At 36.3% G+C, this 27,456-nt stretch overlaps 1 protein-coding gene across 3 annotated transcripts in view; it reads left to right on the forward strand.

The window, feature by feature from the left end:
- The window catches only part of CNOT6L (CCR4-NOT transcription complex subunit 6 like), a 111,997-nt gene extending 86,182 nt beyond the window's left edge, over positions 1 to 25,815 (forward strand). For all 3 annotated transcript variants that reach the window (XM_025289856.3, XM_006059468.4, XM_025289855.3), the window contains exons 9-12: positions 11,130 to 11,281; positions 14,080 to 14,307; positions 16,426 to 16,628; positions 23,165 to 25,815. In XM_025289856.3, coding sequence (XP_025145641.1) covers positions 11,130 to 11,281; positions 14,080 to 14,307; positions 16,426 to 16,628; positions 23,165 to 23,377 — 796 coding nt within the window. In that variant the 3' untranslated portion in view covers positions 23,378 to 25,815. The remainder of the gene's footprint in view (positions 1 to 11,129; positions 11,282 to 14,079; positions 14,308 to 16,425; positions 16,629 to 23,164) is intronic.
- The last annotated feature ends 1,641 nt before the right edge of the window (positions 25,816 to 27,456 follow it).

Consider the following 27,456-nt stretch of genomic DNA (forward strand, 5'->3'; position numbering starts at 1 on the left):
AAGGAAGGAGTAAATACCACAGTATAGTATGGTATATATGTGTTAGAGAGATGCCTGGATAGATAAGGGAAGGCAAAGAGAAGCACAGAGCTTATAGAGGTAGGGAGTTAAAGAATTGATTGAGACAAAACAGTGGAAAGTGGTCATGACTTGAAATGGAAAACAGAAAACATGACCTTTTTGCTTTTTCAGGGCTATAATGTAGTTGATGAAAGTATGGTCAAAGATAAACCTATTATGACTGCTTATTAAAATATATGAACAATCTTGTAGAGGCCTCTGTGCTTTAATATTCTTGAGTTTAAAATGGAAAAAAGTATATATTCAGAGGTAGTTACAAGAATGAAATGAGATAATGAATGGAGAGGTACTTTTTAAATCATTGAGTCCCGGAAATATGTTTATTATTGTCATATTTCTCTTTCTGTAATCCTTTGCAATTTTAGTATTTCTCTCTTACTAGGTTTATGATGCTGTGTGCATTTAATTTAGGAATTGCATTTCTGACTTGAGAGTTCAGAACTGTAACAAGCTTGGAAGGCTATGTCTGTCTCTCTTTCTTTTTTTTCCGTTTGGAATTATGAAGAGTTATTATATTACTCTCCGTTTCATTCTTTTATTTATTGTTTTATTGAAATATAGTTGATTTATGATGTGCTAATTTCTGCTGTACAGTAAAGTGATTCCATTATGCATATATACATTCCTTGTTAATATTCTTTTTCGTTGTGGTTTATCACAAGATACTGAATATAATTCCCTGTACTGTACAGTAGGACCTTGTTTATCCATTAGTTGCATCTGCTCCCCCCAGACTCCCAGTCCATCCACCCTGCACCTCCCCTCCCTCTCCCTTTGGCAACCACAGATCTGTTCCCTGTGTCTATAGGTCTGTTTCTGTTTCATAGATAGGTTTGTTTTTGTCATATTTTAGATTCCACATAAAAGTGATATCATATGGTATTTTTCATTCTCTTTTTGACTGACTTGACTTAGTGTGATGAGGTCTGAGTCCATCCATGTTGCTGCAAATGGCCTTATTTCATAGAAGGCTGTCTTTTGAGTAGCTGACTGAGTGACTAGATGGTTAGAGGCAGATTCTTTTGGTTATCATCTTGAGGAAAAGAGAGAAGTGTATTTTTGCCTTATAAAGGCTGCCAGTTTTACAGTGGAAAATTTGAAAGCACCTCCAGCCTTCAGAAGACTGAAATGTATGGAGTGAGATAGAGGTGGTATTATATAGTTAATAACTTGGGTTTGATACATTAGATAAGAAATCATCTACTAATAGAATAGGCACATAAACACTTGTGACTATTTCCCTGTTACAACAAAGCATTTCAATGTTTTTATTAATATAGGCCTATTTATTACCAGCATGACTTGTTGTTTTGAATAAACGAATTAAGTGAATTTGAAAGCTGTTTGAGTCACTTCTCATTTATTTGTCCCTACTTTCATATCTTTTCTGTGAATTTTTAATAGAGATTTTTCATTTGTTTAATAATTAGTACACAGCCCTATAGAATTTGAGGTCAGAATATACTCTTCTAGTGAGTTGATGTGATATCTTTTTTTTTTTTTTACAAATTTTAGCCTAACAATAGCCATTACTTTGTAGTATTTGCATGTCAGCCTTTTTCTTTTATTCACACTGATTATCTTAATTTTTAAAGCAATCCTCAGAGTTAGGAATAGAACTATTTCCTCATTCTTACAGATGAGGAAACCAAGACATGGAGAGTACCTGGCTTCACAGTCAGTGCTTTTAACCACTGTACTAAACTGAATCTTTAGACTTCTTTTATATATATACAGTTTGTATATTTTTTTATTGAAATGTAGTTGATTTACAGTGTTGTGTTAGTTTTAAGTATGTAGCAGAGTGATTCTGTTTTACATATATATCCTTTTCAAATTCTTTTCTCATATAGGTTATTATAAAATATTGAGTATAGTTCCCTGTGCTATATACTAGGTCCTTGATGTTTAGACTTATTTCAGCTTCTACTATCACTTGTACCTCTTAAAAGGTTATCTCATTTGGAAAAATTACCTTGAATTTCATATTTGTTACCTGTATTCACACACAAATTTCCTTGAAACATCATAATTTTAAAAAATTACTGATAACACTGATGAGATGTGATGAGATGTGACATCAGCTCTTTTTTCCATTTGCCATTGTTTCTTTCTGAAGGATGATATTACCATTTTTCATTCCTTTCACAGTTTTGAGAGGGAAATCTAAAATGCCTTGATAGTTTATTAGAGGTAATTAAGATTTTGAACTAACAGTTATAACTGTTATTTAGGAAACTTTAGACAAGTGACTATTTGAAAACAGACTTGAATTATTTAAAATGCTGTGAATTTTTTTCACTTTGAAATATTTTGTAAAACACACATGTGCATATAGGCATGTATTTTCTCTGTGTGTGTGTGTTTGGAAAACTTATTATAGGTTAAATTTTTTAAAGTCAAAAAGTTTCTCTTTGCCATGTTTTGTCATACAGACTAAACAGTTAGTAGAAATGGAGTCTTGGAGCCCAGTGCACAATTTGAAGAAATCAAAAATGTCAAAAAATGGAGCTGAAACCAGACCTAGATACTAGACATACTTGCTGTTCCCGAGTTTAGCAGTTCTGATCTAATCATACTTTGCTTCAAATCAGTGAGAAAGGGAAAGATGAAAACAGCAGTTTTAGAACAATGTGACCATTACACTGTGACGAGGCAGTCTCTTCGCCTAGTTGGCGACTAGGTTGTCATGTGCTTAGTCCTTGTTATAGTGCCTCTGCTCTCGGTCTCAGAGATACCAGGTAAGACCAGGTCCTTGTTTTGCCTTCCATTTTACGACAGGTGGTTTTGTGGTTGAGAAGAGGGCATTCATTTATAGATTATATAGTATTGTCCCAAAATGACCTATTCTGATAATCCTATCTTACTAGTTTCTCAGTTACTAATTTTGTCTGTCATAGCTGGTGGTTGCATTTAGAACTTTAAAATCGGAGGTTGTGATTTCTAGTTTCCAGTGTTAGCTTTCCCATTTATTTAATCTGGAACTTTGCTTTATGCCAGTTTCGTTACCTTTCCAGTGTGGATGTTAATAATAACTGTTCTGCATGACTTCAGAGGTTTTTTATGGGGCTAAAATGACCAAAAATGTGAAAATGCTTTCAGTGGTTAAAAGAGTTGTACAAATATATCTAGAATGGTTAATATCCACTTTTTTCCCCTATTTATCTCACTCTCTAAGCTTACCTTTTCTAGATTATTTTTTGGAACTACATGATTACTTTGAAGGGACCCAAGAACACATTTTGTAGCATCTTATATTGCATATACAATAAAAATTTCTATTTGGTTTAGGTTTAAGAGTGAGTTTAATGTGATTAGAAAAGGTCATGGTTCACAGAAAGGAGAAGCAGAGTAGAGATTATTTGGTTGAGGTGAGAGGGGAGAAAGTAAGAAGAATTGTTCTAAAGCAGTATGGAATAGAATATGGGTAAACTGTTTCTTACTATATTATAGATGTATTATAATTATAAATATAGTATAAAATAAACACAGAAACAAGATGAGTTGTAGGAGATTATCTAGCTCTACTGGTGCTGAAAATCTTATTTTCTAAAAGCAGAGTCCCTGAAAAGTTCTTATAGCCCAAGAAGCATATCTATGCCCTTATTTAATTCTTAATGGAAAAAAAAGGAATTTTGCGGAAAAAAGGAATTTTCTGTGGTTCCTCAGTTCTCAGCTATCTCTTTGATTCTTTCAGCTGTTGGTGAAACTTAATAAGATTGAGAGTGTCATTCTGACCGTTTCTGTATCTCTGAGCACTAAAAAGGGGAGTGTTTGGTTATAATGACATGTGCTCTATTTAGGAAAACTGATTTTATTTTTCTGAACTTTTGGAAACCAAAGACATTAGAAAGTAGATACCTCAGGAAGATTGGGATGTTTCAGTCAGAAATAGGGCAATACAGTAATAAATCATACCAATGAGGAAGAAAATTGAAGGGGTAATTTGAGGCAGTTAATGAACCAGGTAATTGTTCAGGATTCATTTTAAAAGAAGTGTTTTTTTTCCCCCCCAATAAACAACTCAATAACCAAGCATGTATTAAAGAAAAAAAAAAAGAGCTTATGAACCTATCTTCTTTGCCATGAAAATTAAGAAAAAAGGGAAAATTGGATGAACGTGCTAAGGCAACAAGGAGAATAATTTAAATAGCACTATACCCATGTGCATTGTGCAGTCACTAATTAATGATCAAGGAAAAAACTGGAGTCTTGCAAGTTCTATTTTGCTTTCATGGTCTCTATTGAGGAGAATTGTTTTCAAACTGAAAAGGCTAAGATGAGGTAAGGGGGAGATTGGGAAGCCAAGCAAATCACTAAACTGCCTTAACTAGTTAGGTTTCCAAATTAATATAATTATATCCCATGGTATTAAAATATCTTGCCAAAGTATGATTAGAGAAGTAGATGGCATGAGTCATCTATAGTGAGCATTGGAGTATAGGAGCAGTTCTAGTATATTGGAGACGAATAAACCACCTCATTTGCAAGCCTCAGTTTTCCTCATCTTTTTAGTGGTAATGAGCATTGGTTTGGCCAAAAAGTTTGGCTTTTTCCACAAGATATTAGTCGAGTGAACTTTTTGGTGAACCCAGTAGTATTGTCTGTCACAATTTGATTCTCCAGAAACAAGACTCCCAAGTTAGTTTGGTGTTCAGAAGTTTATTAGGGATCAAAAGCTGTGACAAGGAAGAGGGGGAAGAAGAATTGAGCATAGAGAGTAGAGCTGTGTTGCACATCAGACAGCCTCAGTTGACCCCACCTGTAGCTTTGGAGCTGAAATGGCCTGTGAGAGTTAATCTAGGAGGAACCAAAATCCCCAGACCTTTATCTTTTGCTTTTGATCTGTAATGTGCCACTCCCAGAAGTACTTGGACTTTGGTGAGGCTGCCCTCTGCAACTGGAGCAATTCCTGAAGGACTGATGAGGCATCCAGGTAGCATCTCTTCATGTCCACACTTTGCAAAGTTTAACAAAGTTTTAGGACTAATAATATGAGGTAATTTCACAGGTCTTGATACAGAGTAGATCCTCAATAATAGATGGCTTATTATTGTTTTAAATATGTTCGGCACTGTTCAGAATTTTGATTATATAAGAGAAGACATATGCGTACATATAAGATTTATAAAAAACCAAAAGCTGGCAAGGATATTTTAATCCTTTGGAAAACTAGAATATTGTTTCAAAGTGCCCTTAATATCTGAATGGGTGAACTAATGAGCAGAAATATAAATGATACTCAACAGAAATAAAGTGCAATTCTTCAATTATTAAAAGAAAGAGGATGAGAGAAAATTATTTGAGATCACAGAAAAATGTTTATATGCAAAACAAATTATTAACTACACTAATGAATCTATTACTATAACTAATCTCATTAATTATAATAACTTATATATAAGTACCTTAAATGCCTAACAGAATAGTTCAGTCATGGTGAATTTATTTAGTGGACTATAATGCAACCATCGGAGAAGGCAATGGCACCCCACTCCAGTACTCGTGCCTGGAAAATCCCATGGACGGAGGAGCCTGATAGGCTGCAGTCCATGGGGTCGCTAAGAGTAGGACACGACTGAGCGACTTCACTTTCACTTTTCACTTTCATGCATTCGAGAAGGAAATGGCAACTCACTCCAGTGTTCTTGCCTAGAGAATCCCAGGGACAGGGGAGCCTGGTGGGCTGCTGTCTATGGGGTCGCACAGAGTTGGACACGACTGAAGCGACTTAGCAGCAGCAGCAGCAGCAGCAATGCAACCATAAAAATTGATTGTTGAAGCAAATATGTATATATATTTGGGGTATATCTATGGACCTGGGTGTATCTATGGACCTGATAGATATAGATATACCCAGGTCCCCTCCCTCCTGGACCTCCCTTCCATCTCCCTCCAGTCCCGCCCTTCAGCCTGTCACAGAGCCCCTGTTTGAGTTCCCTGAGTCACACAGCAAATTCCTATCTGTTTTATATATGGTATTGTAAATTTACATGTTACTCTCTCCATACATCTATCTCATCTTCTTCCTCCTCCCCTGCCCCCATGTCCATAGGTCTGTTTTCTATATCTGTTTCTCCATTGCTGCCCTGAAAATTAATTCATCAGTGCCACCTTTTTAGAGTCCATATATATGTGTCAGTATGCAGTATTTATATTTCTCTTTCCGACACTTCACTCTGTATAATAGGCTCTGGGTTCATCCACCTCATTAGAACTGAATCAAATGTGTTCCTTTTTATGGTTGAGTAGTATTCCATTGTCGGAGAAGGCAACCCACTCTAGTACTCTTGCCTGGAAAATCCCATGGATGGAGGAGCCTGGTAGGCTGCAGTCCATGGGGTCGCTAAGAGTTGGACATGACTGAGCGACTTCACTTTCACTTTTCACTTTCATGCATTGGAGAAGGAAATGGCAACCCACTCCAGTGTTCTTGCCTGGAGAATCCCAGGGACGGGGGAGCCTGGTGGGCTGCTGTCTGTGGGGTCGCACAGAGTCGGACACGACTGAAGCGACTTAGCAGTGGCAGCAGCAGTATTCCATTGTATTTATGTACCACAGCTTCTTTATCCATTCATCTGTTGATGGACATCTAGGTTGCTTCCATGTTCTAGATATTGTAAATAGTGCTGCAGTGAACTTTGGGGTACATGTGTCTCTTTTAGTTTTGGTTTCCTCAGAGTATATGCCTAGGAGTGGGTTTGCTGGGTCATATGGTGATTTTATTCCTAGCTTTTTAAGGAATCTCCATACCATTTTCCATAGTGGCTGTATCAGTTTGTGTTCCCTTTTCAGCATACCCTCTCCAGCATTTATTGTTTGTAGACTTTTTGATGATGGCCATTCTGACTCGTGTGAGGTGGTATCTCATTGTAGTTTTGATTTGCATTGCTCTAAAAATGAGTGATGTTGAGCATCTTTGCATGTGTTTGTTAGCCATCTGTATGTCTTCTTTGGAGAAATGTCTGTTTATGTCTTTTCCCTATTTTTTGATTGGGTTGTTTGTTTTTCTGGCAATGAGTTGTATGAGCTGCTTATATATTTTGGAAATTAATCCTTTGTCAGTTGTTTCATTTGATACTACTTTCTCCCATTCTGAGGGCTGGCTTTTCACCTTGTTTATAGTGTCCTTTGCTGTGCAAAAGCTTTTAAGTTTAATCAGGTTCCACTTGTTTACTTTTGTTTTTCTTTCCCTTACTCTAGGAGGTGGGTCATAGAGGATCTTGCTTTGATTTACGTCATCAAGTGTTGTGCATATGTTTTCCTCTAAGAGTTTTATAGTTTTTGGTCTTACATTTAGGTCCTTAATCCACTTTGAGTTTATCTTTGTCTACGGCATTAGGAATTGTTCTAATTTCATTTTTTCACATGTAGCTGTCCAGTTTTCCCAGCACCCCTTATTGAAGAGGCTATCTTTGCCCCATTGTATATTCTTGCCTCCTTTGTCAAAAAGAAGGTACCCATAAGGTGCCTGGGTTTATCTTTTGGTTCTCTGTCTTATTCCATTGGTCTGTATTTCTGTTTTTGTGCCAGTACCATACTGTCTTGATGACTGTAGCTTTATAGTATGGTCTGAAGTCAGGAAGCTTGATTCCTCCAGCTCCATTCTACTTTGGCTATTCAGGGTCTTTTTGTTTTTCCATATGAATTGTGAAATTTTTGTTCTTGTTCTGTGAAAAATGCCATTGGTAATTTGATAGGGATCACATTGAATCTGTAGATTGCCTTTAGTAGTATAGCCATTTTCACAATATTGATTCTTCCTACCCAGGAACATGGAATATCTCTGCATCTGTTTATGTCGTCTTTGATTTCTTTCATGAGTGTCTTACAGTTTTCCATGTACAGGTCTTTTGTTTCCTTAAGTAGATTTATTCCTAGATATTTCATTCTTTTTTGTTGCAATGTTACATGGGATTGATTCCTTAATTTCTCTTTCTGATTTTTTCATTGTTAGTATTTAGAAATGCAAGTGCTTTCTGTGTATTGACCTTATATCCTGTGACTTTGCTGAATTTACTGATTAGCTCTAGTAATTTTTTAGTAGTTTCTTTTGGGTTTTCTATGTATAGTATCATGTCATCTGCAAACAGTGAGAGTTTTACTTCTTTTCCGATCTGTATTCCTTTTATTTCTTTTTATTCTCTAATTGTCATAGCTAGGACTTTCAAAACTGTGTTGAGTAATAGTGGTGAAAGTGGACACCCTTTTCTTGTTCCTGATCTTAGAGGGAATGAAGCATATGGTATTTTATAGGGAAATGTCCCTGTCTATATTAGAGTATTATTAATAGGTAAAACTCTGAGTATTATTCTAATTATATAAAAAATGCACACACATGCTTGAGAGAAAAGTCTGGGGAAATATGTTGAGATGTTGATGGGGGTGTTGGGTTGCAAGTGACTTGACGTTTTCTTTATTTTTTTCTCATTTCCCAATCTCTGTATGTTACTTAATAAAATAATTTTTTTCACTTTTTTGTTTTTAAGCATCTATAAATACGGAACTGAAGATACCTGGTTTAAGAACTAAAATACCAAAGAGTTGTGGAGATATATTATTACTTATTTAGCTTACAATTAATATGGCTTTCCCTACAGTACATTTTCAGTTTTTATTAACAAAAATTAGTCCAAAATGAAGGAGACAGTAGTTCATTTATCTCCAATTCTAGGTACTGCACCTTTGAGTTTAAACTTGAGTTTTTCAAATGAACAACTGTTTTACACCATATATCATGCAAAGAATTGATTTCTTTTCTGGAGAAGACTTGGGAGTTATATTTAAAGTAGTGTCAAATGTAAATTCTGTGTTCCTTTAAAGAAATGGTCTAGATTTAGGTTTGATTGAAGAAAGATACAGGGAAACAAGTTTTAGTAAAGACAGTTCTATAATTAGATAGTCTCACTCCACCACCCCTACCAAATAATATCCTGCCTCTGGTAGAAGAAAAATATTACAGTATTAAGCTGTTAAACAGCAATTTCAGACTTTCCTGCAGGAGCCTAGATTACTATAAATAAGTCTTAAGAACTCTGTAAATATTTACAAGATATGTCAAAAGTTAAATCCAAATAATTAAACTAAGTAATTTTAAAATAACACTCACATTTCCAAATACCAAATTTTAACACTTTGGAAATCAATAACATGTTCCTGATACACTGCTTAGTTGACTTGTTGCAGACCTCTGAATTGAGTTTTTGCCTACTTGCTTGCTTTTTTCTGAGTTCAGAGCCAGTTATTTACCACTTGTATCTGTGTGTTTGTGTGAATCAGGGTTTTTATTTATACTGTGTAACCAAAACAGAATAGAGAAATATACTGGATACTGAGACTGATAGAAAACTATAATTATCATCTATACCCTCTGATTTCAAATTTTTATAAACATCAAAACAGATTCATCATTCTCAATGATTGATTTATTCAGATATAATACTGCTTTTATCTATTTTATATATGATAATCTTACCAAGAGTTGTTTAAGAAAGAGATTCTACTGCTTAAAGATGTTTTTAAAAGTCCTGATATTGAGGATGATCCATTATATCTGTGGAACTCATTTTGTATCTGCCTGCTTCTCTTTATTTCTCTTGCCTTACCCTAAGCCACCATTATCAGTCATCCAAACAACCTGAAACTTTCTGATTCGTCTCAGTTCTCAAACTTTGGCTCCTGTAATTCATTGTCTACAGTGGAGCTGCAGTGATCTTAAAAAATATAAATCAAGTACTATCATATCCTTGCTTAGAATCTACTTCAGTCACTTCTCTTCCTCTTAATCTCCAACATCATTTCATACCCTTCCATTCTTTTATAACCCATAAACATACAAAGTTCTTTGCTAGCCCAGAACCTCTCACTTCTTCCTCTATCTGGAATGCACTTAATTCCATTCTTCACCTTGGTAATTTCTCATCATTCATGTTCCAGTTTAAATATCACCTCTTTAGAGGGTGGAAACTCCACTCCTTTAATCACTCTGGCTTGGGAGTAGGCACATGACCCAACCTTATATTCTTCTCAGCCCATCTGAGACATTCAGACTGGGAGTCGGGAGAGGAGTATTGTTTCATCTAGCACAGTGTCCTGCAACACAGTACAGTCTTAGTATTTTTGAAGGACTGTGTGCAGGCTTCACTTTCAAAGCTAGGAGAAGATGGGCCCTTTTATAAAAGTGGAAATGTCTTTTTCTCCTCTTAAAACCTAGTGAAAGGCAGACAGTATATTCAGTAGGTTTTGGCTGTTTATAAATGCTTTACAAACTTAGTAAAACTTGACTAACAGAGGTTAAATGGCTTGACTAAAGTCATCCTGCTATTAAATGGCAGTGCTGGACTCAATTCTGTTAAATCCTACAGTACCTACTTTGGCACTGAGGAAAGGAAATACTGTTAGTACAGATGCACAAGCTGTAATCCCAGGGAGAACCATCCCTCATCTTGTAGAATCATTCCTTCTGTTCACTTATATTCACCCAATGCCAACTTCCTAGAAGAAGCCAGATGGAAAAATTGGCTTCGCCTTAGCTGGGATAAGGGTGTGTCCCTGCATTTTCTTGACAGATTTCTTGATGTGGTGAGAATAAAACTACCAACAGGGTAGGTAGATTTTTTTTATCTTCTGTCTTATTAACTTGCTGACTCAGTTAAGCTTGTGTTTACCTTTGAATACCAGAAAATCCCAACTGCCACTTAAAGAAATAGGAGAAGAGTAATTTTCTCCCACAGGAAGTCCAAAAATGGCAATCCAGAACTGTTCAGCTGCTTCTCCATTCGTAATGGGCTGTCTTTTGCCTTCCTGTCTCTTACCACATGGGTAGAGATGGAAAAGGGTAAAGGAGTACACACATACACACCGTCTTTGCTAGGTGGCACTTCCAAGAAGGTTTCTACAGTAATCAGACGTTTTCCCTCTCATTGGCCAGAACCATATCACAAGACCCCTTGCAGCTAGAAAATGACTAAGGAGACAGTGAGTAGTGTCTGTATCTTGTGCTCTTCTCATACCTGATACCATAATACTAATGCATTGTGACCTTTTAGATTTACATTGGTGCAGAAGCATACGGTGGAATTTAACCAAGTGGCAATGGCTAATTCAGATGGATCCGAAGCTATGCTGAACAGAGTGATGACAAAAGATAATATCGGTGTCGCTGTGGTATTAGAGGTCCATAAAGAACTATTTGGAGCAGGTGAGTGTGGTTTAAAATCGTCCTACTAAAAATAAACACCATCTCAAGTGCAGCGTGTCATGCTGGTATTTATTGCATAGTTATTTTCTCATCTTTTGAGGAAAGTTAAAGGAGATGGGCAGGAAAATAGTCCTAATTTGTCATCTATGTCTTGGGATATTACTTGCCAGGTACTCTGTAAAAAGGAAAGTCTTTAATATGCCATTAATTCCAAAAGGTTATTTGAAATAAGAATTGTTTTAAGCTGAATTTAGAAATTATAATGACTTTTTAGCTGTATTTTTAGCTTCTTGACTCTGAAATCTTTTGTCTTAAGGTTAAGTACTTGGCACGTTTTCTTTTAATTTCTTTGTTATATTTCAGTCATTGTCAGGGTAAGAGCGGGATCTTTTATCTACCTGGTACTTTTCTTTTCCATTTTAGATATTTATAGCTTCCTTCAAAGTCAGAAACTCATTATGTACTTTGCATATCCAGACCTTTTTCCTCCCCTTCCCACTGCCTGCCTTTGAGCATTTCATTGCTTGCCTAACCGTATTTCAGGTAAAACCAGGGAGAACGTGTCAAGACTCCATCAGGGCTTTTATTTAAAATGTTTTTCTTTACTTAATACCTGTAGAAGAAAAGATTTTTGCCTTAAGTATTGATTTGAATTATTCAGACCATGCATATTTGTCATACCTCCTTTTCTCACTGTTCTTCAGTTTATCTGTCTTCAAAGATGATCAGTCTTTGATATATGATTTAAAATTCCTTATTCTTTTTTATCCTCTTACTTGTACTTACTTTTATGTCCTTTCCAGTCTCATTCTTTTCAAAAGCTTGGTACCTTTTTTCTGGTAACGCGAACATTGAATTTCTTTTGGAGTTTTACTCTCCTTTTAATCTGTAGAAGAGTAATTGTAAAGTATACAGTTGACACTTTTATATTCTGAAATATCTCTCACTCCTAGAGGAGGAATTTAATATTATAGAAGGTGCTTATAGCCTCTTTAAAGGGGCAAGTTTTTAATATTTAATATAGTGAATATTTAATCTACAGCCACAAATCACACTATAAAACTTCTAGGAAAAGACGATAGAGAATTTGGGCTGCAGGTTTTTTGTCTTATGATCAGATTGCTTTAAAATGACTGTTTCTATCACATATGAAAGATACTTCGGTTACTTGTTTACTCAACATTAAAGATAATTATAGCTTGGTAAGATGGAAACTTAACTTTACCAAAATAATAGACTGAGAAAATCCAGTCTTTCTGCAGAGTTTATATTTTCAATAGAAAAATTTTTAAGAAATCTGTTATAGAAATTTCAGTAGAAAAGTTAATTTTGTATGTATCTAGTATTCCAACAGTACCAAAGTATATAGAGTAAAACATGAGCATCCCAGTTTATTCATACCCTCTAGGAGTAACTCTTACTCATTATTTACACATTACTAGTGTATGTGTGTATACTTTTATTTAAATGGCATCATACCATGCATATTGGTTTCCCTGGTGGCTCCAGCTGGTAATGAATCTACCTGCCAATGCCGGAAACATAAGAGACGTGGGTTCAATGTCTGGGTTGGAAAGATCCCCTGGAGAAGGAAATGGCAACTTGCTCCACTATTCTTGCCTGGAAAATGCCATGGACAGAGGAGCCTGGTGGGTGACAGTTCATGGGGTTGCAAAGAGTCAGACACAACTGAGTGCGCATACACACACACACCATGCATATTGAGTTTTGTGCCTTAAAAATTTTATGGATATCTTTCTCTGTCAGTATATCTTAACTGAGTTGAATTTTCAGTTTTCCCCTCCAAACATGCTTATCACCTCTTTCAAGGGGCAAATTTTTAATGTGCTATCCTCTCCCACCATGTTAATATTTATTTTGGCAGAATTATAAAACATTATTTTAGGGGAAAAAATAACCTCAGAAATTTTGTAGTTGAATACCTCATTGTCCAAATGAGCCTGAGTACCAAAACGGTTATTAGTAATAAAGGTTAGTAATTAGTAACAAAGCCACATCTGAAAGCCATGCCAGACTTTGAGAGCATACTTCCTAATTCTCATTTTTAAAATTACTTCTTCTGAGTGTATGGTATGAAGATTCTGGTAGCAGATTCATAGCAAATTCACTTCCTTACCTTATTTTGTATAGATTAATATCATGTTCTTGCGTTTAACTACTGACCTTGTCATTGATGTGCTCAGAAAATGCAAAGTGAATGAGTACTGGGCAGTGGAAGGATTTAAATTAAGGTTTAGGTGATTCAAATGACTAAAAACCTACTTCACTAGGTTATTGTGATATTTACATGACAGATATTTAAACTACTTTTTTACACTAAACTCAGCAAATCAAATCAAACCAATATAATCAAATATTGGTTATATGATGGGATAGATCCTAACTTGGCTAGAGAGCAGGATTTGGCAAACTTTTTCTATAAAGGAGCAGGTAGTTAATTAATAGTTTAGGTTCTGTGGGACACATACGGTCTCTATCACAGTCTTCTTTTGTAGAACCCTTTAAAAATGTAAAACCAGCTTCAGCTCACACAGGCTGTACAAACACAGGTGACGGGACTGTGGGCTACAGATTGTCAAACTCCATATTGGGATTATCAGAATCTCAGCACTTTAGCTTCTAAGAACTACTTTATGAGTTAAAGGGGGGAAATAGAAGTTAATGGAAAAGAGTAAAGAAGTGATTATGGGTTTGAGGGAAAAACTCTTTTTAAGATACTGCTTTTTTATAATAAAGTATAATTTTTTAACCTTTGTTTCCCTAATGCTTAAATTTAGGTATGAAGCCTATTCATGCTGCAGACAAACAGCTGCTTATAGTGGCAAATGCCCACATGCATTGGGACCCAGAGTATTCTGATGTGAAACTCATTCAGACCATGATGTTTGTCTCAGAGGTTAAAAACATTCTGGAGAAAGCCTCAAGTAGGCCTGGCAGCCCAACCGCAGATCCTAATTCCATCCCGCTGGTGCTATGTGCAGATCTTAACTCATTGCCAGATTCAGGTATTGATAACATGATTTACTCTTTGCGTTCAACTTTGCTTTTACTTCTAGTTGAAAGATCAGCTGGCTCTTAACTTTTGAGCAGAGAATTTCTCTTCTAAATTCAAGAGTGTATCTGTAAGAATCCCAGGAATAGGACATGGGCTAATTGAGAAGAGTTTATTCAGCTAACCTATTTCCAAAGGTTAAGGGACACAAAACAATTAATGACACAGTACTCTGCTCCTGGGGGAATTAGGGAAAGTGGTGGGAAATGCTATCAGAACTTGGAAACAGTAGTTATGAGGAGAGGGCCATGTAATAGGAGCCGCGGATTTGAACTGGGATGCAGTCAGTCCCTGGCAAACCAACAAGAAGGGAGCCAGGGGAGTATATATCTTAGCCCCTCTCTGCTTCTGTCCTCTGATCTCTCACCACTGCTGTCCACTGACCAAATCCAATAGAGTGTGGAGGGGTTTGCTTGCAGTTGATGTAAGTCAAGGCCAGCCTCCTGTGTCAGAGAGTGCAGTGGAAAAGGGTGACCTGAGAGGCAACTAGAAAATGTTCAGCAGATATAGCTATCTAGTTTAATAATGTTGGTAACCTTTAAGTGAGTTCATTAAAATCCTTTAATTCTGATATTAGGTGGCAGAAGAATGATCAGAATTACCTTAGGATTTCACGTTACATCTCGAGCTCCTTTTAACCTCTTTATGTCCTAACTTAAATTATTTTAGATCTTTGTTAAAAAGAAAAAAAATCAGTTCTGCACTTAGATATTAAAATTCAAATGTAAAACATTATTGTTGTTTTGCTGTTACCAAAGCATATTCTAAATTTTGTATATTTTCAGTAAGCTACTTTAAATTGTTTAAAACAACCACTGAATAATAAATGTAAAATAACCCAAACACTTACAACTGTAATATAAATAAAAGTCTCACATGTAGAAAATACCTTTGCTTTCTCTCCTTAGCAAATAAATGCCGAAATCATCCTTTGACAAAAGTTTGTTTTCAGCCCCTGGCCCCTTTGACACCTTACCCATGTCCTCCTCTTTGAGTGCATTGCCCTCTAGCACAAGTTTCTCCCATCTCATTTGACTGTCATTTGGCATCACAGCAGAGTGAGTTGGCTCAAGCCAGACTCTCAGGGCTGGATCCTGGTTCTCCCTCTTAGGAGGTATGCAATCTATGACTTAAGTTCCTCATTTTTAAATAAAGGGATAATCATTTTATCCACTTCATGGAGTTGTTTGTGAGGTTTAAATGTGTAGGGCTCTTACAACAGTGTAAGAGCATGTAATAATTGCTAGATAAATGATAGCTCCTTTTCAGCTATTCACAGTACTGATGTTGTGCTCATCATTTTTTCTTTATGTATGTTACTGCCTTTCCCGACTCACAAATAGAGATGTGTGACCACGTTAACTAATCATCATCGTCAGAAAAGTTGCGGTATTTTTTTCCCATGTTTACTTACTCAGTGGAAGTGGTATACTTTTTTTCAGTGCTTCTACTCTCTTTAGCTTTTTAGACACATCCAATATTTTTGACCAAGTGATCTGCCTCCAGCATATAATGTCTTATTTAGTGTGACTGAAAAGTCTCACTGTAGCCTGAAACAAAGATTGACGTTGCCTTCCTGAAGCTAGACATTGCAGTGTTGAAGATGCAGAATCTATTTTTGTTGTGAATGATTTAAAAAATTTTATAACATAGTCCAGAAATTGTTAACTGACTGGATAGAATGGTGAAATACTAAAGAGAGGTTGCTTTGAAATAATATTCTACAAACATGTAGGGTCAAGACTTTCCTAGTGAATGCCACCCTAGACCCTGGGAATCATCTTCATCTTGAAGAGCCATTAAGAAAACTGAAGCTGTTCCAGGGTGATCCAGATATTTTGCTCTGAAATAGGCAAATAAATACCCTTCAGTTGGATTGAACCATATGAAATTGCTGATATTTGATTTCTTAACGTTAACCTGAAGAAGGCAATTTCATAAGTAAAATGTTCAGTGTAATAAATCCACTCTGAACTTGGGTACGTGTACTTGGCAGCAGATTTTGTCTATGAAGTCTTCTGTAAGGTCTAAATGCTAAATGGTAGTGTTTCTTCTTTCTTTATTCTGCCAGGTGTTGTGGAATATTTAAGCAATGGAGGCGTAGCTGACAACCACAAAGACTTCAAGGAACTGAGGTACAATGAGTGTCTTATGAACTTCAGCTGCAATGGGAAGAACGGAAGCTCAGAAGGGAGAATCACACATGGCTTCCAACTGAAGAGCGCCTATGAAAATAACTTGATGCCTTACACCAATTACACCTTTGATTTCAAAGTGAGTGAAGCCTCTGGGCTGGCATAGAAATTATGTCAAATACAAACGTGTGACAAGAAAGAGCTGGAGATATGTTACTTATGTTTAATTGTATAATCTTTAGGAGTTTTTACATTCTCTAAATGTCTTGGCTAAGTGTGCACCTGAATATGTAAGGAGGTTTGTTAGGTTTTGTGGCTGTTATTGCGGAATTGAGAATCCTCTTTGAAAACTCATTTCTTCAAATTTCACATAACCATGATAATAGCAGAAGTTTCCGAAATACTGTGTATGTTCCAGGTACTTTTCAAAAGCACTTTGTGTTTATTAATATAATAATAATAAACCATACCATCCCTGACTTTCAGTAGGAATCCAAATAGTAAGCAACTTGATAAAGCTAAACTCATCCTAAATGAACTGTAGAGTAGTCTCTCAAAATTTTCTTGTTATTTCCATTGATATTTATCTTAAAATTTTCCAGGTTTCTTTGGGGAGATGTGGTTAGAAAGGTTGTACTTAGGGTTTATTTTATATCCACGTTGTCATATTAATAAATTACCAGACAGTGGACCACCACTCTAGCTTAGTAAAAGAACAAGAAAGATTATTTTGCAAAATAAGAAAAAAATTAAGAGGATCAGCTTTATAGGATCAGTTGTTCTTTTGAAACATTGATTGATAGTGGTTTTTCTGTAGTTAATCCCTTTCCATTTGCAAATTTTCTGATCATTCTGTCTGCTTGTAGCTCTTCTCTTGTACCTTTGTTTGACTTTCTGGCATTTCAGGAATCTATCCTAAAGTCTTATACTATCCTGAAAATGCAGATGTTGGAAAATAGTTAGGAGTAAGAAGCCTAAAGGGAATTTAATAAAACACCAAAGGAAATTTATGAATTGGGCTCTGGCACATCTCCAGTAGCCTTTTTCCATTTTCAGTGCTTGTTAGCCTGTTTCCAAGAAACAGATAGTAGGAAGAAAACAGGAAATTTATGTGCTGATGTTATTCATCAGTTTTTGTAATCAAGAAATGGAAACAAATTGTTTATAGGTTGAATCTAATTTTAGTATTTTAACTGTTAGAGTAGGTAATACTATGCAGAGATAATTGATTTTGTTCAGATCACTCATATGCAGTAATGTGCTAATGAATATTTAATAACCAGCTTTCTGAGGAAAAAACCCAAGTTTTTAGTGTTTGCAGATTTCTGTGGTACAGGTACTCTCACTCTCACTGTAGTACATTTCAAGCTCCCAACATCATACCATTGAACACTTGAGTTGGGATGAAGTGTCCAGCTGACTCTGTCACTCCACTGCTCCTGTGTAAGCCTAAAGGAACACCTCTGGATTTGATACACAGTTAAATATATAGGTTAAATCCTGTACAGTGGTATATAATACATCTCTGCCAGCACAACCCAGAATACTTACAAAAAGCCTCCCTAAAGTAAATATTCAGTGGTTTTACAACTCTTAGTGTTGTTTTGGTATGTGTGTACTTAAAAAGACTTAAATCATTTCTCCCTTAACTAGGCTTTTATAAAGGTTACTTTTTCCTTGTCCATAAAGTAAAAATTAGGGAAATAAAATCTAGAATATTAATCTAAGCCATCTTCCTCAATCATCTGAGTAGTTTTAAAATCTTTTCTTGATATTTCTTCAAAAGAGCTAATGTGTTAGTATTGAATTAAAAAATCTTGTTGAACCATTTATACTGTTTACAGAAGTACAGTTAAAGAATCAAAAGTGCATGGCTCAGAGAGTGATGTTTACATATATATGATAGGATGAGAAAGGACAGAACTATAAGTATGTGTGAGAGAGGCATGAATGGGAAGATAAATACGATCTCTGGCTGGTAGATAGACGGGAGAGTGGAATAGGGTGGAAAAGAAGAATGATCAGAGAAAAAACTAAAGGCATACCTGACTAGAGAGAATTAATTTTGGTGTAAGTAGCAGACAATAAACTTCAGTTTCATACAAAGAATTTTATGTAACTGGTGATGCACCACTTTTGAAGGCAGTTGGTAGAAAAGGATAGGTAGCATCAAATATAAAAATGTCATGTGCATAGTGTTAAATACAGATCCAAGTCTAGTATCCTGCCATTACATCAGTGGAGAACTGTTAAATTTTGTTCATTTTGACCTAGCATTTGTCTACTTTCTTGGTTCTTGAATAAATTAGAAATGTAGAAAAGTGGTACTTGGAACTGAGTCATTTAATCTAGAACTAATTTGGAGTCACTTGAAGCAGTTAGGAGAATTACTTGTAGACCAGGTATCTTAATGAGTTTAGGTTGCCATGACAGAATACCATATACTGTGTGGCTTATAAAACAACAGAACTTTACTTCCTACAGTTCTGAAGGCTGGAAGTTTAAGATCAGGTGCCAACATGATCAAGTTCTAGTGAGGCTTGTCCTCTGGGTTGCAGGCAGCTGTTTTCTCATTGCATCCTCACTTGGTGGAGAGAGCTCTGGGGCTCCTTTTTATAGAGCACTAATCCCTTCATGAGAATTTCATCTTTATGACCTACTCATCTGCCAAATGCTCCACTTCCTTATACTTAGGGATTAGAATTTTAACATGAATTTGGGGGAATACAAATGTTCAGTCCATGACACCCCATCAGTTGAATCAACTGCTGATTGAAACTGGCTGCTACTTTTACCACCCACCCCTCCTTATATCAGTCCAAGGGTGTGTCTGAACCATTTAATGAAAAGAGGGAGGACTTTTTTCCTGTTATGTCAAATAGTAAATCTTTGTTACATTATGAAATTTATAGTGTATAATTTTCTCACATTCTTTACAAAACAAAGCTTAATATATTGCTAGCTCATAAACTATTTTTGCTTTTTTCTTTTTTCTCATACACCATTCTAGATTTACCTGTAGTCTTTAGTAGTACAAAGACTATTTTCCTGCATTCAGTTCAGTTCAGTCCCTCAGTCGTGTCTGACTCTTTGCGACCCCATGAATCGCAGCATGCCAGGCCTCCCTGTCCATCACCAACTCCCGGAGTTCACCCAGACCGACGTCCATTGAGTCAGTGATGCCATCCAGCCATCTCATCCTCGGTCATCCCCTTCTCCTCCTGCCCCCAATCCCTCCCAGTATCAGAGTCTTTTCCAATGAGTCAACTCTTCGCATGAGGTGGCCAAAGTACTGGAGTTTCAGCTTTAGCATCATTCCTTCCAAAGATCAGGGCTGATCTTCAGAATGGACTGGTTGGATGTCCTTGCAGTCCAAGGGACTCTCAAGAGTCTTCTCCAACACCACAGTTCAAAAGCATCAATTCTTTGGCGTTCAGCCTTCTTCACAGTCCAACTCTCACATCCATACATGACCATTGGAAAAACCATAGCCTTGACTAGACGAACCTTTGTTGGCAAAGTAATGTCTCTGCTTTTGAATATGCTATCTAGGTTGGTCATAACTTTCCTTCCAAGGAGTAAGTGTCTTTTAATTTCATGGCTGCAGTCACCATCTGCAGTGATTTTGGAGGCCTGAAAAATAAAGTCTGAAACAGTTTCCACTGTTTCCCCATCTGTTTCCCATGAAGTGATGGGACTGGATGCCATGATCTTCATTTTCTGAATGTTGAGCTTTAAGCCAACTTTTTCACTCTCCTCTTTGACTTTCATCAAGAGGCTTTTTAGTTCCTCTTCACTTTCTGCCAGAAGGGTGGTGTCATCGGCATATCTGAGGTTATTGATATTTCTCCTGGAAATCTTGATTCCAGCTTGTGCTTCTTTCAGTCCAGCGTTTCTCATGATGTACTCTGCATATAAGTTAAATAAGCAGGGTGACAATATACAGCCTTGATGGACTCCTTTTTCTATTTGGAACCAGTCTGTTGTTCCATGTCCAGTTCTAACTGTTGCTTCCTGACCTGCATACAAATTTCTCAAGAGGCAGATCAGGTGGTCTGGTATTCCCATCTCTTTCGGAATTGTCCACAGTTGATTGTGATCCACACAGTCAAAGGCTTTGGCATAGTCAATAAAGCAGAAATAGATGTTTTTCTGGAACTCTCTTGCTTTTTCGATGATCTAGCAGATGTTGGCAATTTGATCTCTGGTTCCTCTGCCTTTTCTAAAACCAGCTTGAACATCAGAAAGTTCACAGTTCACATATTGCTGAAGCCTGGCTTGGAGAATTTTGAGCATTACTTTACTAGTGTGTGAGATGAGTGCAATTGTGCAGTAGTTTGAGCATTCTTTGGCATTGCCTTTCTTTGGGATTGGAATGAAAACTGACCTTTTCCTGCATTAGTGTCTTTTAGAAAAGAAAGAATTTGAATCAGAAAAGGTTGAGAATTGTTAGTCCGTAACCTTATTTGTGAATATGATACAGTGTACAAATGTACCTGCTGCTGCTAAGTCGCTTCAGTCGTGTCCAACTCTGTGCGACCCCATAGACGGCAGCCCACCAGGCTCCCCCGTCCCTGGGATTCTCCAGGCAAGAACACTGAAGTGGGTTGCCATTTCCTTCTCCAATGCATGAAAGTGAAAAGTGAAAGTGAAGTCGCTCAGTCGTGTCCGACTCTTCGCAACCCCATGGACTGCAGCCCACCAGGCTCCTCCATCCATGGGATTTTCCAGGCAAGAGTACTGGAGTGGGGTGCCATCGCCTTCTCCGACAAATGTACCTACATATGTATAAATAGTCAGGCCAGTTCAGACATGATCTTTCTAAGGCTTGAGATAAGAGCTTTTACTCTGGATGTTTCAAACCAAGAAAATAGTTACAAGTGATGTCTCCAGTTAGTCTCCAGTTAAAATACATCTACTTTCTAGAATGCTTAACATCTTTATTGGGGTCTGTATTTACAAAGGATTCTCTAGCCCTAGTAACTAATGTGCATAATGACACATTATAATAAAATGATAAGATAACAGGAAGTTTTATTCAACAGAGGTAGTTGAAAATGTTTTATTTGTGTAAAACATAAATGTTTTAAATGTGTTTGCTGAAGTAAAAGGTGGTCTCATAAAGGAAAGGAAAGCCACTGTGACTCTTGTTGACCTTTTCCTAAAATGGCACTGCAAAACTAGGCATTAGCCAAAAGGAAGGGATAAAAATACATTGTACTAATGTCATTTCTTTACTGTTTGGACCTGGAACATTAATGGCAGAGCTACTCCCCTGGATTCAAGTAGGTTCCTTAATTTGTGGTAAAGTAGGGTTAAGGTATACCTATTGTTGAATAAAGCCCTCTCCCTCAAAAGAACTGTTTGGTTGTTTTGGTCTTGATTGTGTCCAAATTAGCAAACTAAGGTAATTGTTTACAAAATTTCACAGTATAATTTTTTTTCATTGAGTTCTTTTTTTGGGGGGGGGGGGTAGCCCATTTCACTGTGATACTCTTTAAAATATTATCTGAAATTCACTATATGTAGTATTTATAAATAAAACAAGTGCTTCCAAGTGTGGAAGTTTTTCTCCATGCTTGGGTTCAGGCTCTGTTGATGTGGGAAGGAAGAAAGTTGACTTTACTCTCTTGCATATACACAACCCAGGGCAAAATCAAACACACTTGTTTTGAAACTTACAGTTCAGATAAAGCAAATCTTCTAACTCAGATGTACAACTGAATACGTACATAGGTCTCTGCTGAATGTTTTGCCGAGGTATTTTTACGCAGCAAGGAATCCAGAATTTACAGTATACCAGGATTTGTGAGAATGAGTATTCTAAACTAAAGAACAGATTAGAATGATGAAATATATGCAGTATTTTGTATACACGTATAAAATCTGGGAAAGCTGAGCTAGGATTAGCAGTCTGGAAACATGCTTTACAATGGCTTCATTCAGATGGGTTGATGTACAAATAACTGGAAGTAATGCTAGTTTTCATTAAAAGAATTATTTTTGTTATACCTTTTCATTAACTATGTATATGTATAAATATCTTTATTTTCTGCTTATTGGAACAAGAAGAGTCAGTGCAGTTTCCATAATGTTTATGCTGATAAATGAGATTTCACTGGCTCAAGCAAGCCAATTCTGGAGAGGCTTAGACATGGTTTGGTAGGCTTATTTAGCTTCTCAGTTTGCTTACCACTGTGCACATGTGAGGTCTTCCCTGTAGCTTAGTTGGTAAAGAATCTGCCTGCAGTGCAGAAGACCCGGGTTTGATCCCTGGGTTGGGAAGATCTCCTGGAGAAGGAAATAGCAAACCACTCCAGTATTCTTGCCCGGAAAATCTCATGGACAGAGGAGCCTAGCATGCTGCACTCCATGAGATCACAAGAGTCAGACACGACTTATTTCATTAATCTGCTTTGTATGAGCACATGTGCAAGGTGTTGTGGTTCTACTAGGTACTGTGTTTCCCTCTTTAGCCACCTTTATTTCACATAATTCCCATTCAAGATTTGAGCTTTATTTGACCCATTGTGAAGACAGCAGGTACCAGAAATACAGGTTACTCAGGTATTTGTCATTTACAAATTATGAATTGTTCTTTTATATATCTTGGGTTTTTCATTTTATCTAAGCATATATTTTTCTCTCTTTTTCCAACCCCCAATCTCTTTTCAGGGCGTGATTGACTACATTTTCTATTCCAAGACTCATATGAACGTGCTTGGTGTCCTGGGGCCTTTAGATCCTCAATGGCTGGTTGAGAACAACATCACTGGGTGTCCACACCCTCACATCCCTTCAGACCACTTCTCACTGTTAACACAACTTGAACTCCACCCTCCACTCCTGCCTCTTGTCAATGGTGTTCACTTGCCTAACCGGAGGTAGTGGAGTACTACCCCGCCAAGACGGGGATCTGTTGCTATGGACCTGTACAGTTGTAAATCAAAGTATGTAGGAGTGAAGTATGGCCATCCTTAAGCTGCTTCTTCAGGTTCCTTTCATTATGTGTTTGCTATAAGATTTTGTACAATTTTGTGCATATTGGTATCATTTGGCACTAGGGCTGGAACCAAAGTATTACTGTTTCCAAATTTTTGATTTAACATGTTTTTAAGTTGGACTGTCTTCATATTATATTAGGAGTCAGCATTCATAATCGATAAATCACCAATTCAAGGCCCAACAACAAATGTATTTGTTTTTCCAAAACAAATACTTTGTTTTGAATGTTTTCAAGTGAGCCAACCATTTTTCATGTTTATTAAAGGCAGTTTTTAAAGACTATAAATGTGAGATTTTAAACTGAATGATGATATGCCTTGCAGGAAACTTGCTTGAATTTGTTTTCCATAACAAACTGATTTTTGGCTCCCCAGTCATTTGCACATTAACAAAGCACTTACATTTGCTAGATCTGTACATAAACTAGCCATAATGAGGAAAATTGAGAAATTAAAGATGATTGCACAGTATGCTTTAAAAACCAAGCATTTAACAGCACACAATTTGTTGGGCAAGCGCTGGTCAATTTTTTTGTTTTGTTTTGATTTTTGAGGAATCATTCTGTATTTTGTTCCCCTATTAGTTATAACCTTACTAGAAATATTAATTCTAAGCCTGTCTCTCCAGTTTATTTATAGGAAAACAACGGGTAATTTCTACTGCCGCACACCTTGAAAACAGAATTTGGCCTATCTAGGATGCCCCTAAAATTAGTGTCCAGTCTTTTTTTTTTTTTAAATTATTTCCATCCACCCTTTTCTGCCTGGTTGTGCTAGAAAAACAGATATTATATGATCTGTTTCATTTTTGCTGTTAAGGGCATATGTTAAAAGAAATAACTACTGAATGAAAAGGCCCTGATCAGAGTTTTTAGAAGTGGAAATCTATACAGATATTTCTCATGTTTTCCAAAGTAGGTCAAGTGGCTGTTGGTTTTTGCTTTTTGAGGTGACAATGGAAAGGATTTGGGGGAGAGAAAGAACAGGGAGTAGTTGAAAACCTTGAATCAGTTTTCCTGACTCTAGTTGCCAAATGGCCGTTATATGCTTTTAATCTTTGTTTCTGTTGTCTGTCAGGGTTGAATTAAGAAGCTACTGGTTTATTCCCAACTATTGATATGCTCTTTAGATACGTTGGAATTCTTTTTTCGCCCAGGAGGGGCCAGTTGAAAATCTGTGATTCAAGAGGCAGTGAACGCAATACCGTTTTCTGGGGGAAAAATTGGTTGGCTACTTGATGTTAATTATGGCACAGTAACAGGAAAAGGTTGTGTCTGTGTTTTTAAGTTTTTCTTTATTCTGCTTTTTTGCTGCTATAAGAGTTTTCTGAAATTTATATTTTAAACTTTTCATGCACTTTACTGTTTCTAGTCTCAAAATGTGATATTTTTAATAAACAAGAAATTTTCCATTATGTGAATGAAATTTTAAAAGAAAATAGCCTATATTTGTGTCTCACTAATATATAAAGTACAGGTCAAATTTAAATTATTTAATTAGTTTTAAATATATACAATTTGTCTCCTCTTTGAAAGCTGACATCTTAGGCTGTTTTATTAGTCTTAAATGATGCATTTCCTTTGGTCATTTTGTACTAATTTCTTCCATAGTAAATTAATCAGGCTACATAAGATAATATTTCCCCTGAAGGGTAATTTTAGTGGGACAAGGGTGGTGGGATGATGTGATATCAGATATAGGATTGCATCAAAAGGGTTCTGTAAAGCCTAAACTCCCTTTTAAAAGTGCCTAGTGATAGAGGCGTGGTTTGTCATCTATTATAATTGGAATGTCATTGTAGTTGAGTGAAGTTTGATGTAAATAAAATATTCTTTTAAAAATGTCAAGATACCAGAATAAACAAACAAAATAAACAACCCTTAAGATGACAGATTTTCCTCAGTGTGCAGGTATCCCTTCTTATATACCTCAAGCATTCAACATCTAGCCATGCAAATTGATTACCTGAAGCATAGTACTGGAAAGTAGAATAGCATGAAAAACTTAATTTTGTGGACATTACCTTTTTTTGTAATCAGCTACTGTATGTTTTATTTTTATCTCTTGTTTTGGGTGGGTTTTCTGCTCTGGAGGTATATGCACTAACTAATACATTTTCCTCTTCTCATATGCGCATGTTAATTAGCAATGTGAGCAATATTTCTTACCATACTTCACTCCCAATATTTTTTGAGATGTTTGTATAAAATGGAATTTAAAGTTCACTTATGATTGTATATGAACCACAGAGGAGCCCATTTATTAATAAAAAACTTTTTTAATAGTTAAATGTAGAGGGAAAAATAAAAAAAAATTGGGAAACATTGTAAACAGCTTAAGTTTATTTTGTGTATGATCGAGGCACTCTGTTGCAGGAAGGTGTGTAATTGGGTTCTCTCTGCTTCCAAATGCACTCTTTCAAACCATTCATTATCCTGTGTATTTTTAATGTGGTTTTAGTAAATGTTGGTAGTAGCTCTGTTGAAGTAGGTAATTGTGTTATGTTTTGGGTGGCAAACACACTTGGGGCATGGTAACCCAAATTTCATGTGCACGGTTTCCCTTGAGCCCACTGCCCAAATTTCACACACCCTTCACCCTTTGTTCCCTTTGTAAAAGGAGTGGTATCTGTTTTGAGCTGCCAATTCAGATGATCAGAAATGCTGCTCCCCTCAGTATTGTCTTGTTGAAAACGCATGCCATTTGGAACCTTGGCATGAGAAGCCAAAAGGAAGAGGTGAATGACATACGGTATATATTCAATGAAAGTAAAATATTTATGCTCATATACTTTCTGGTTCTCAGAATAAGTTAATAAGCTTTATGCCATGGGACTGCTGCATATTTTATCTGAAGGTTAAAGAAAATGTGGGCATTTTTAGATTGTGATAATGTTTTATTTTTTTTAACTGTTAAATATGATTTCTGATATCGGTCTAAGAACTGGAGTGTTCTTTAAATTTATCAAAACAGTGTTGTTTGAGGAAGGGAAAACTGCACTGGTTGCCATTACAACAGTCATACAAGTACATGTCACGTCACCCACTCTCTCAGGCATCAGTATCCGCCTCATAGCTTTACTATTTTGATGGGGAAATCTTGCAGCATCCTCAGGACTGACATCTGAGAAAGGCTCAGATCCACTTACTGCTCCTTGCTTGTTGACTTTGTTTTAAAATATTGTGCCTGGTGTCAACTTTTAAGCAACAGCACTGCCTAAAAGCAAGCAGAGAACAGAATCCCAGCACCATTCTATAGGCAACTTTTTAGAATTCAGATATAGTAAATCTGTTCAAGATTTATGATGTTTTATGTAAAAAAAAATTTTGTACAATGTAGCTGAATATTTTTGTTTCATTTCTTTGATGTAAGGCGTGTGAACGTTCGTTTGAATATCACATGTTAAAGTCAGGTATGGCACAATGGGTTCTGAGACCAGCTTTTCCTCCCTCCCATTTGCCTTGTTCCAAGCTCTTCTTTTCAAATTACTTTTCTGATGGTCATAGGCAGATATTTAATTTGACTAATAAGCATCCTGTGTGAATGTATTAAAGAAGCCACTGTGTTTTAGTGTTATAGTTTGCAGAAATATAAAGCTTCATTTCTTATTTGTCCCTATTCTTTGACAAAAGTTGTATATTCAGCCATGTTAAAGTTATATATTAAATCACAGAGAAGCAAGGGAGAAAGTTGAAAGATACTGAAGGCTCATATCACTTGATTCTATGGTGGGTTGTATTAGGAATGAGGATGTGACACATTAAAACTGGAACATGGGCAGACATACAGTGTTCCATTTTAAAATTGTATCTCCTAAGTATATAATTTAAGTGGGTGAAAAATTAAGTTTGTATTTGCATTTCTAAGAGCTTCTAAAAATCACTAGTGCCAACTATACTTTTAAATCAAAAAGCAAGGAATAGAGAAAGCACAAGGAAAAAATAGGTTAAATGTGTTCTTCGA

This window comes from Bubalus bubalis, chromosome 7, assembly GCF_019923935.1.
Source record: "Bubalus bubalis isolate 160015118507 breed Murrah chromosome 7, NDDB_SH_1, whole genome shotgun sequence".
NCBI classification, from domain to species: Eukaryota; Metazoa; Chordata; class Mammalia; order Artiodactyla; family Bovidae; genus Bubalus; species Bubalus bubalis.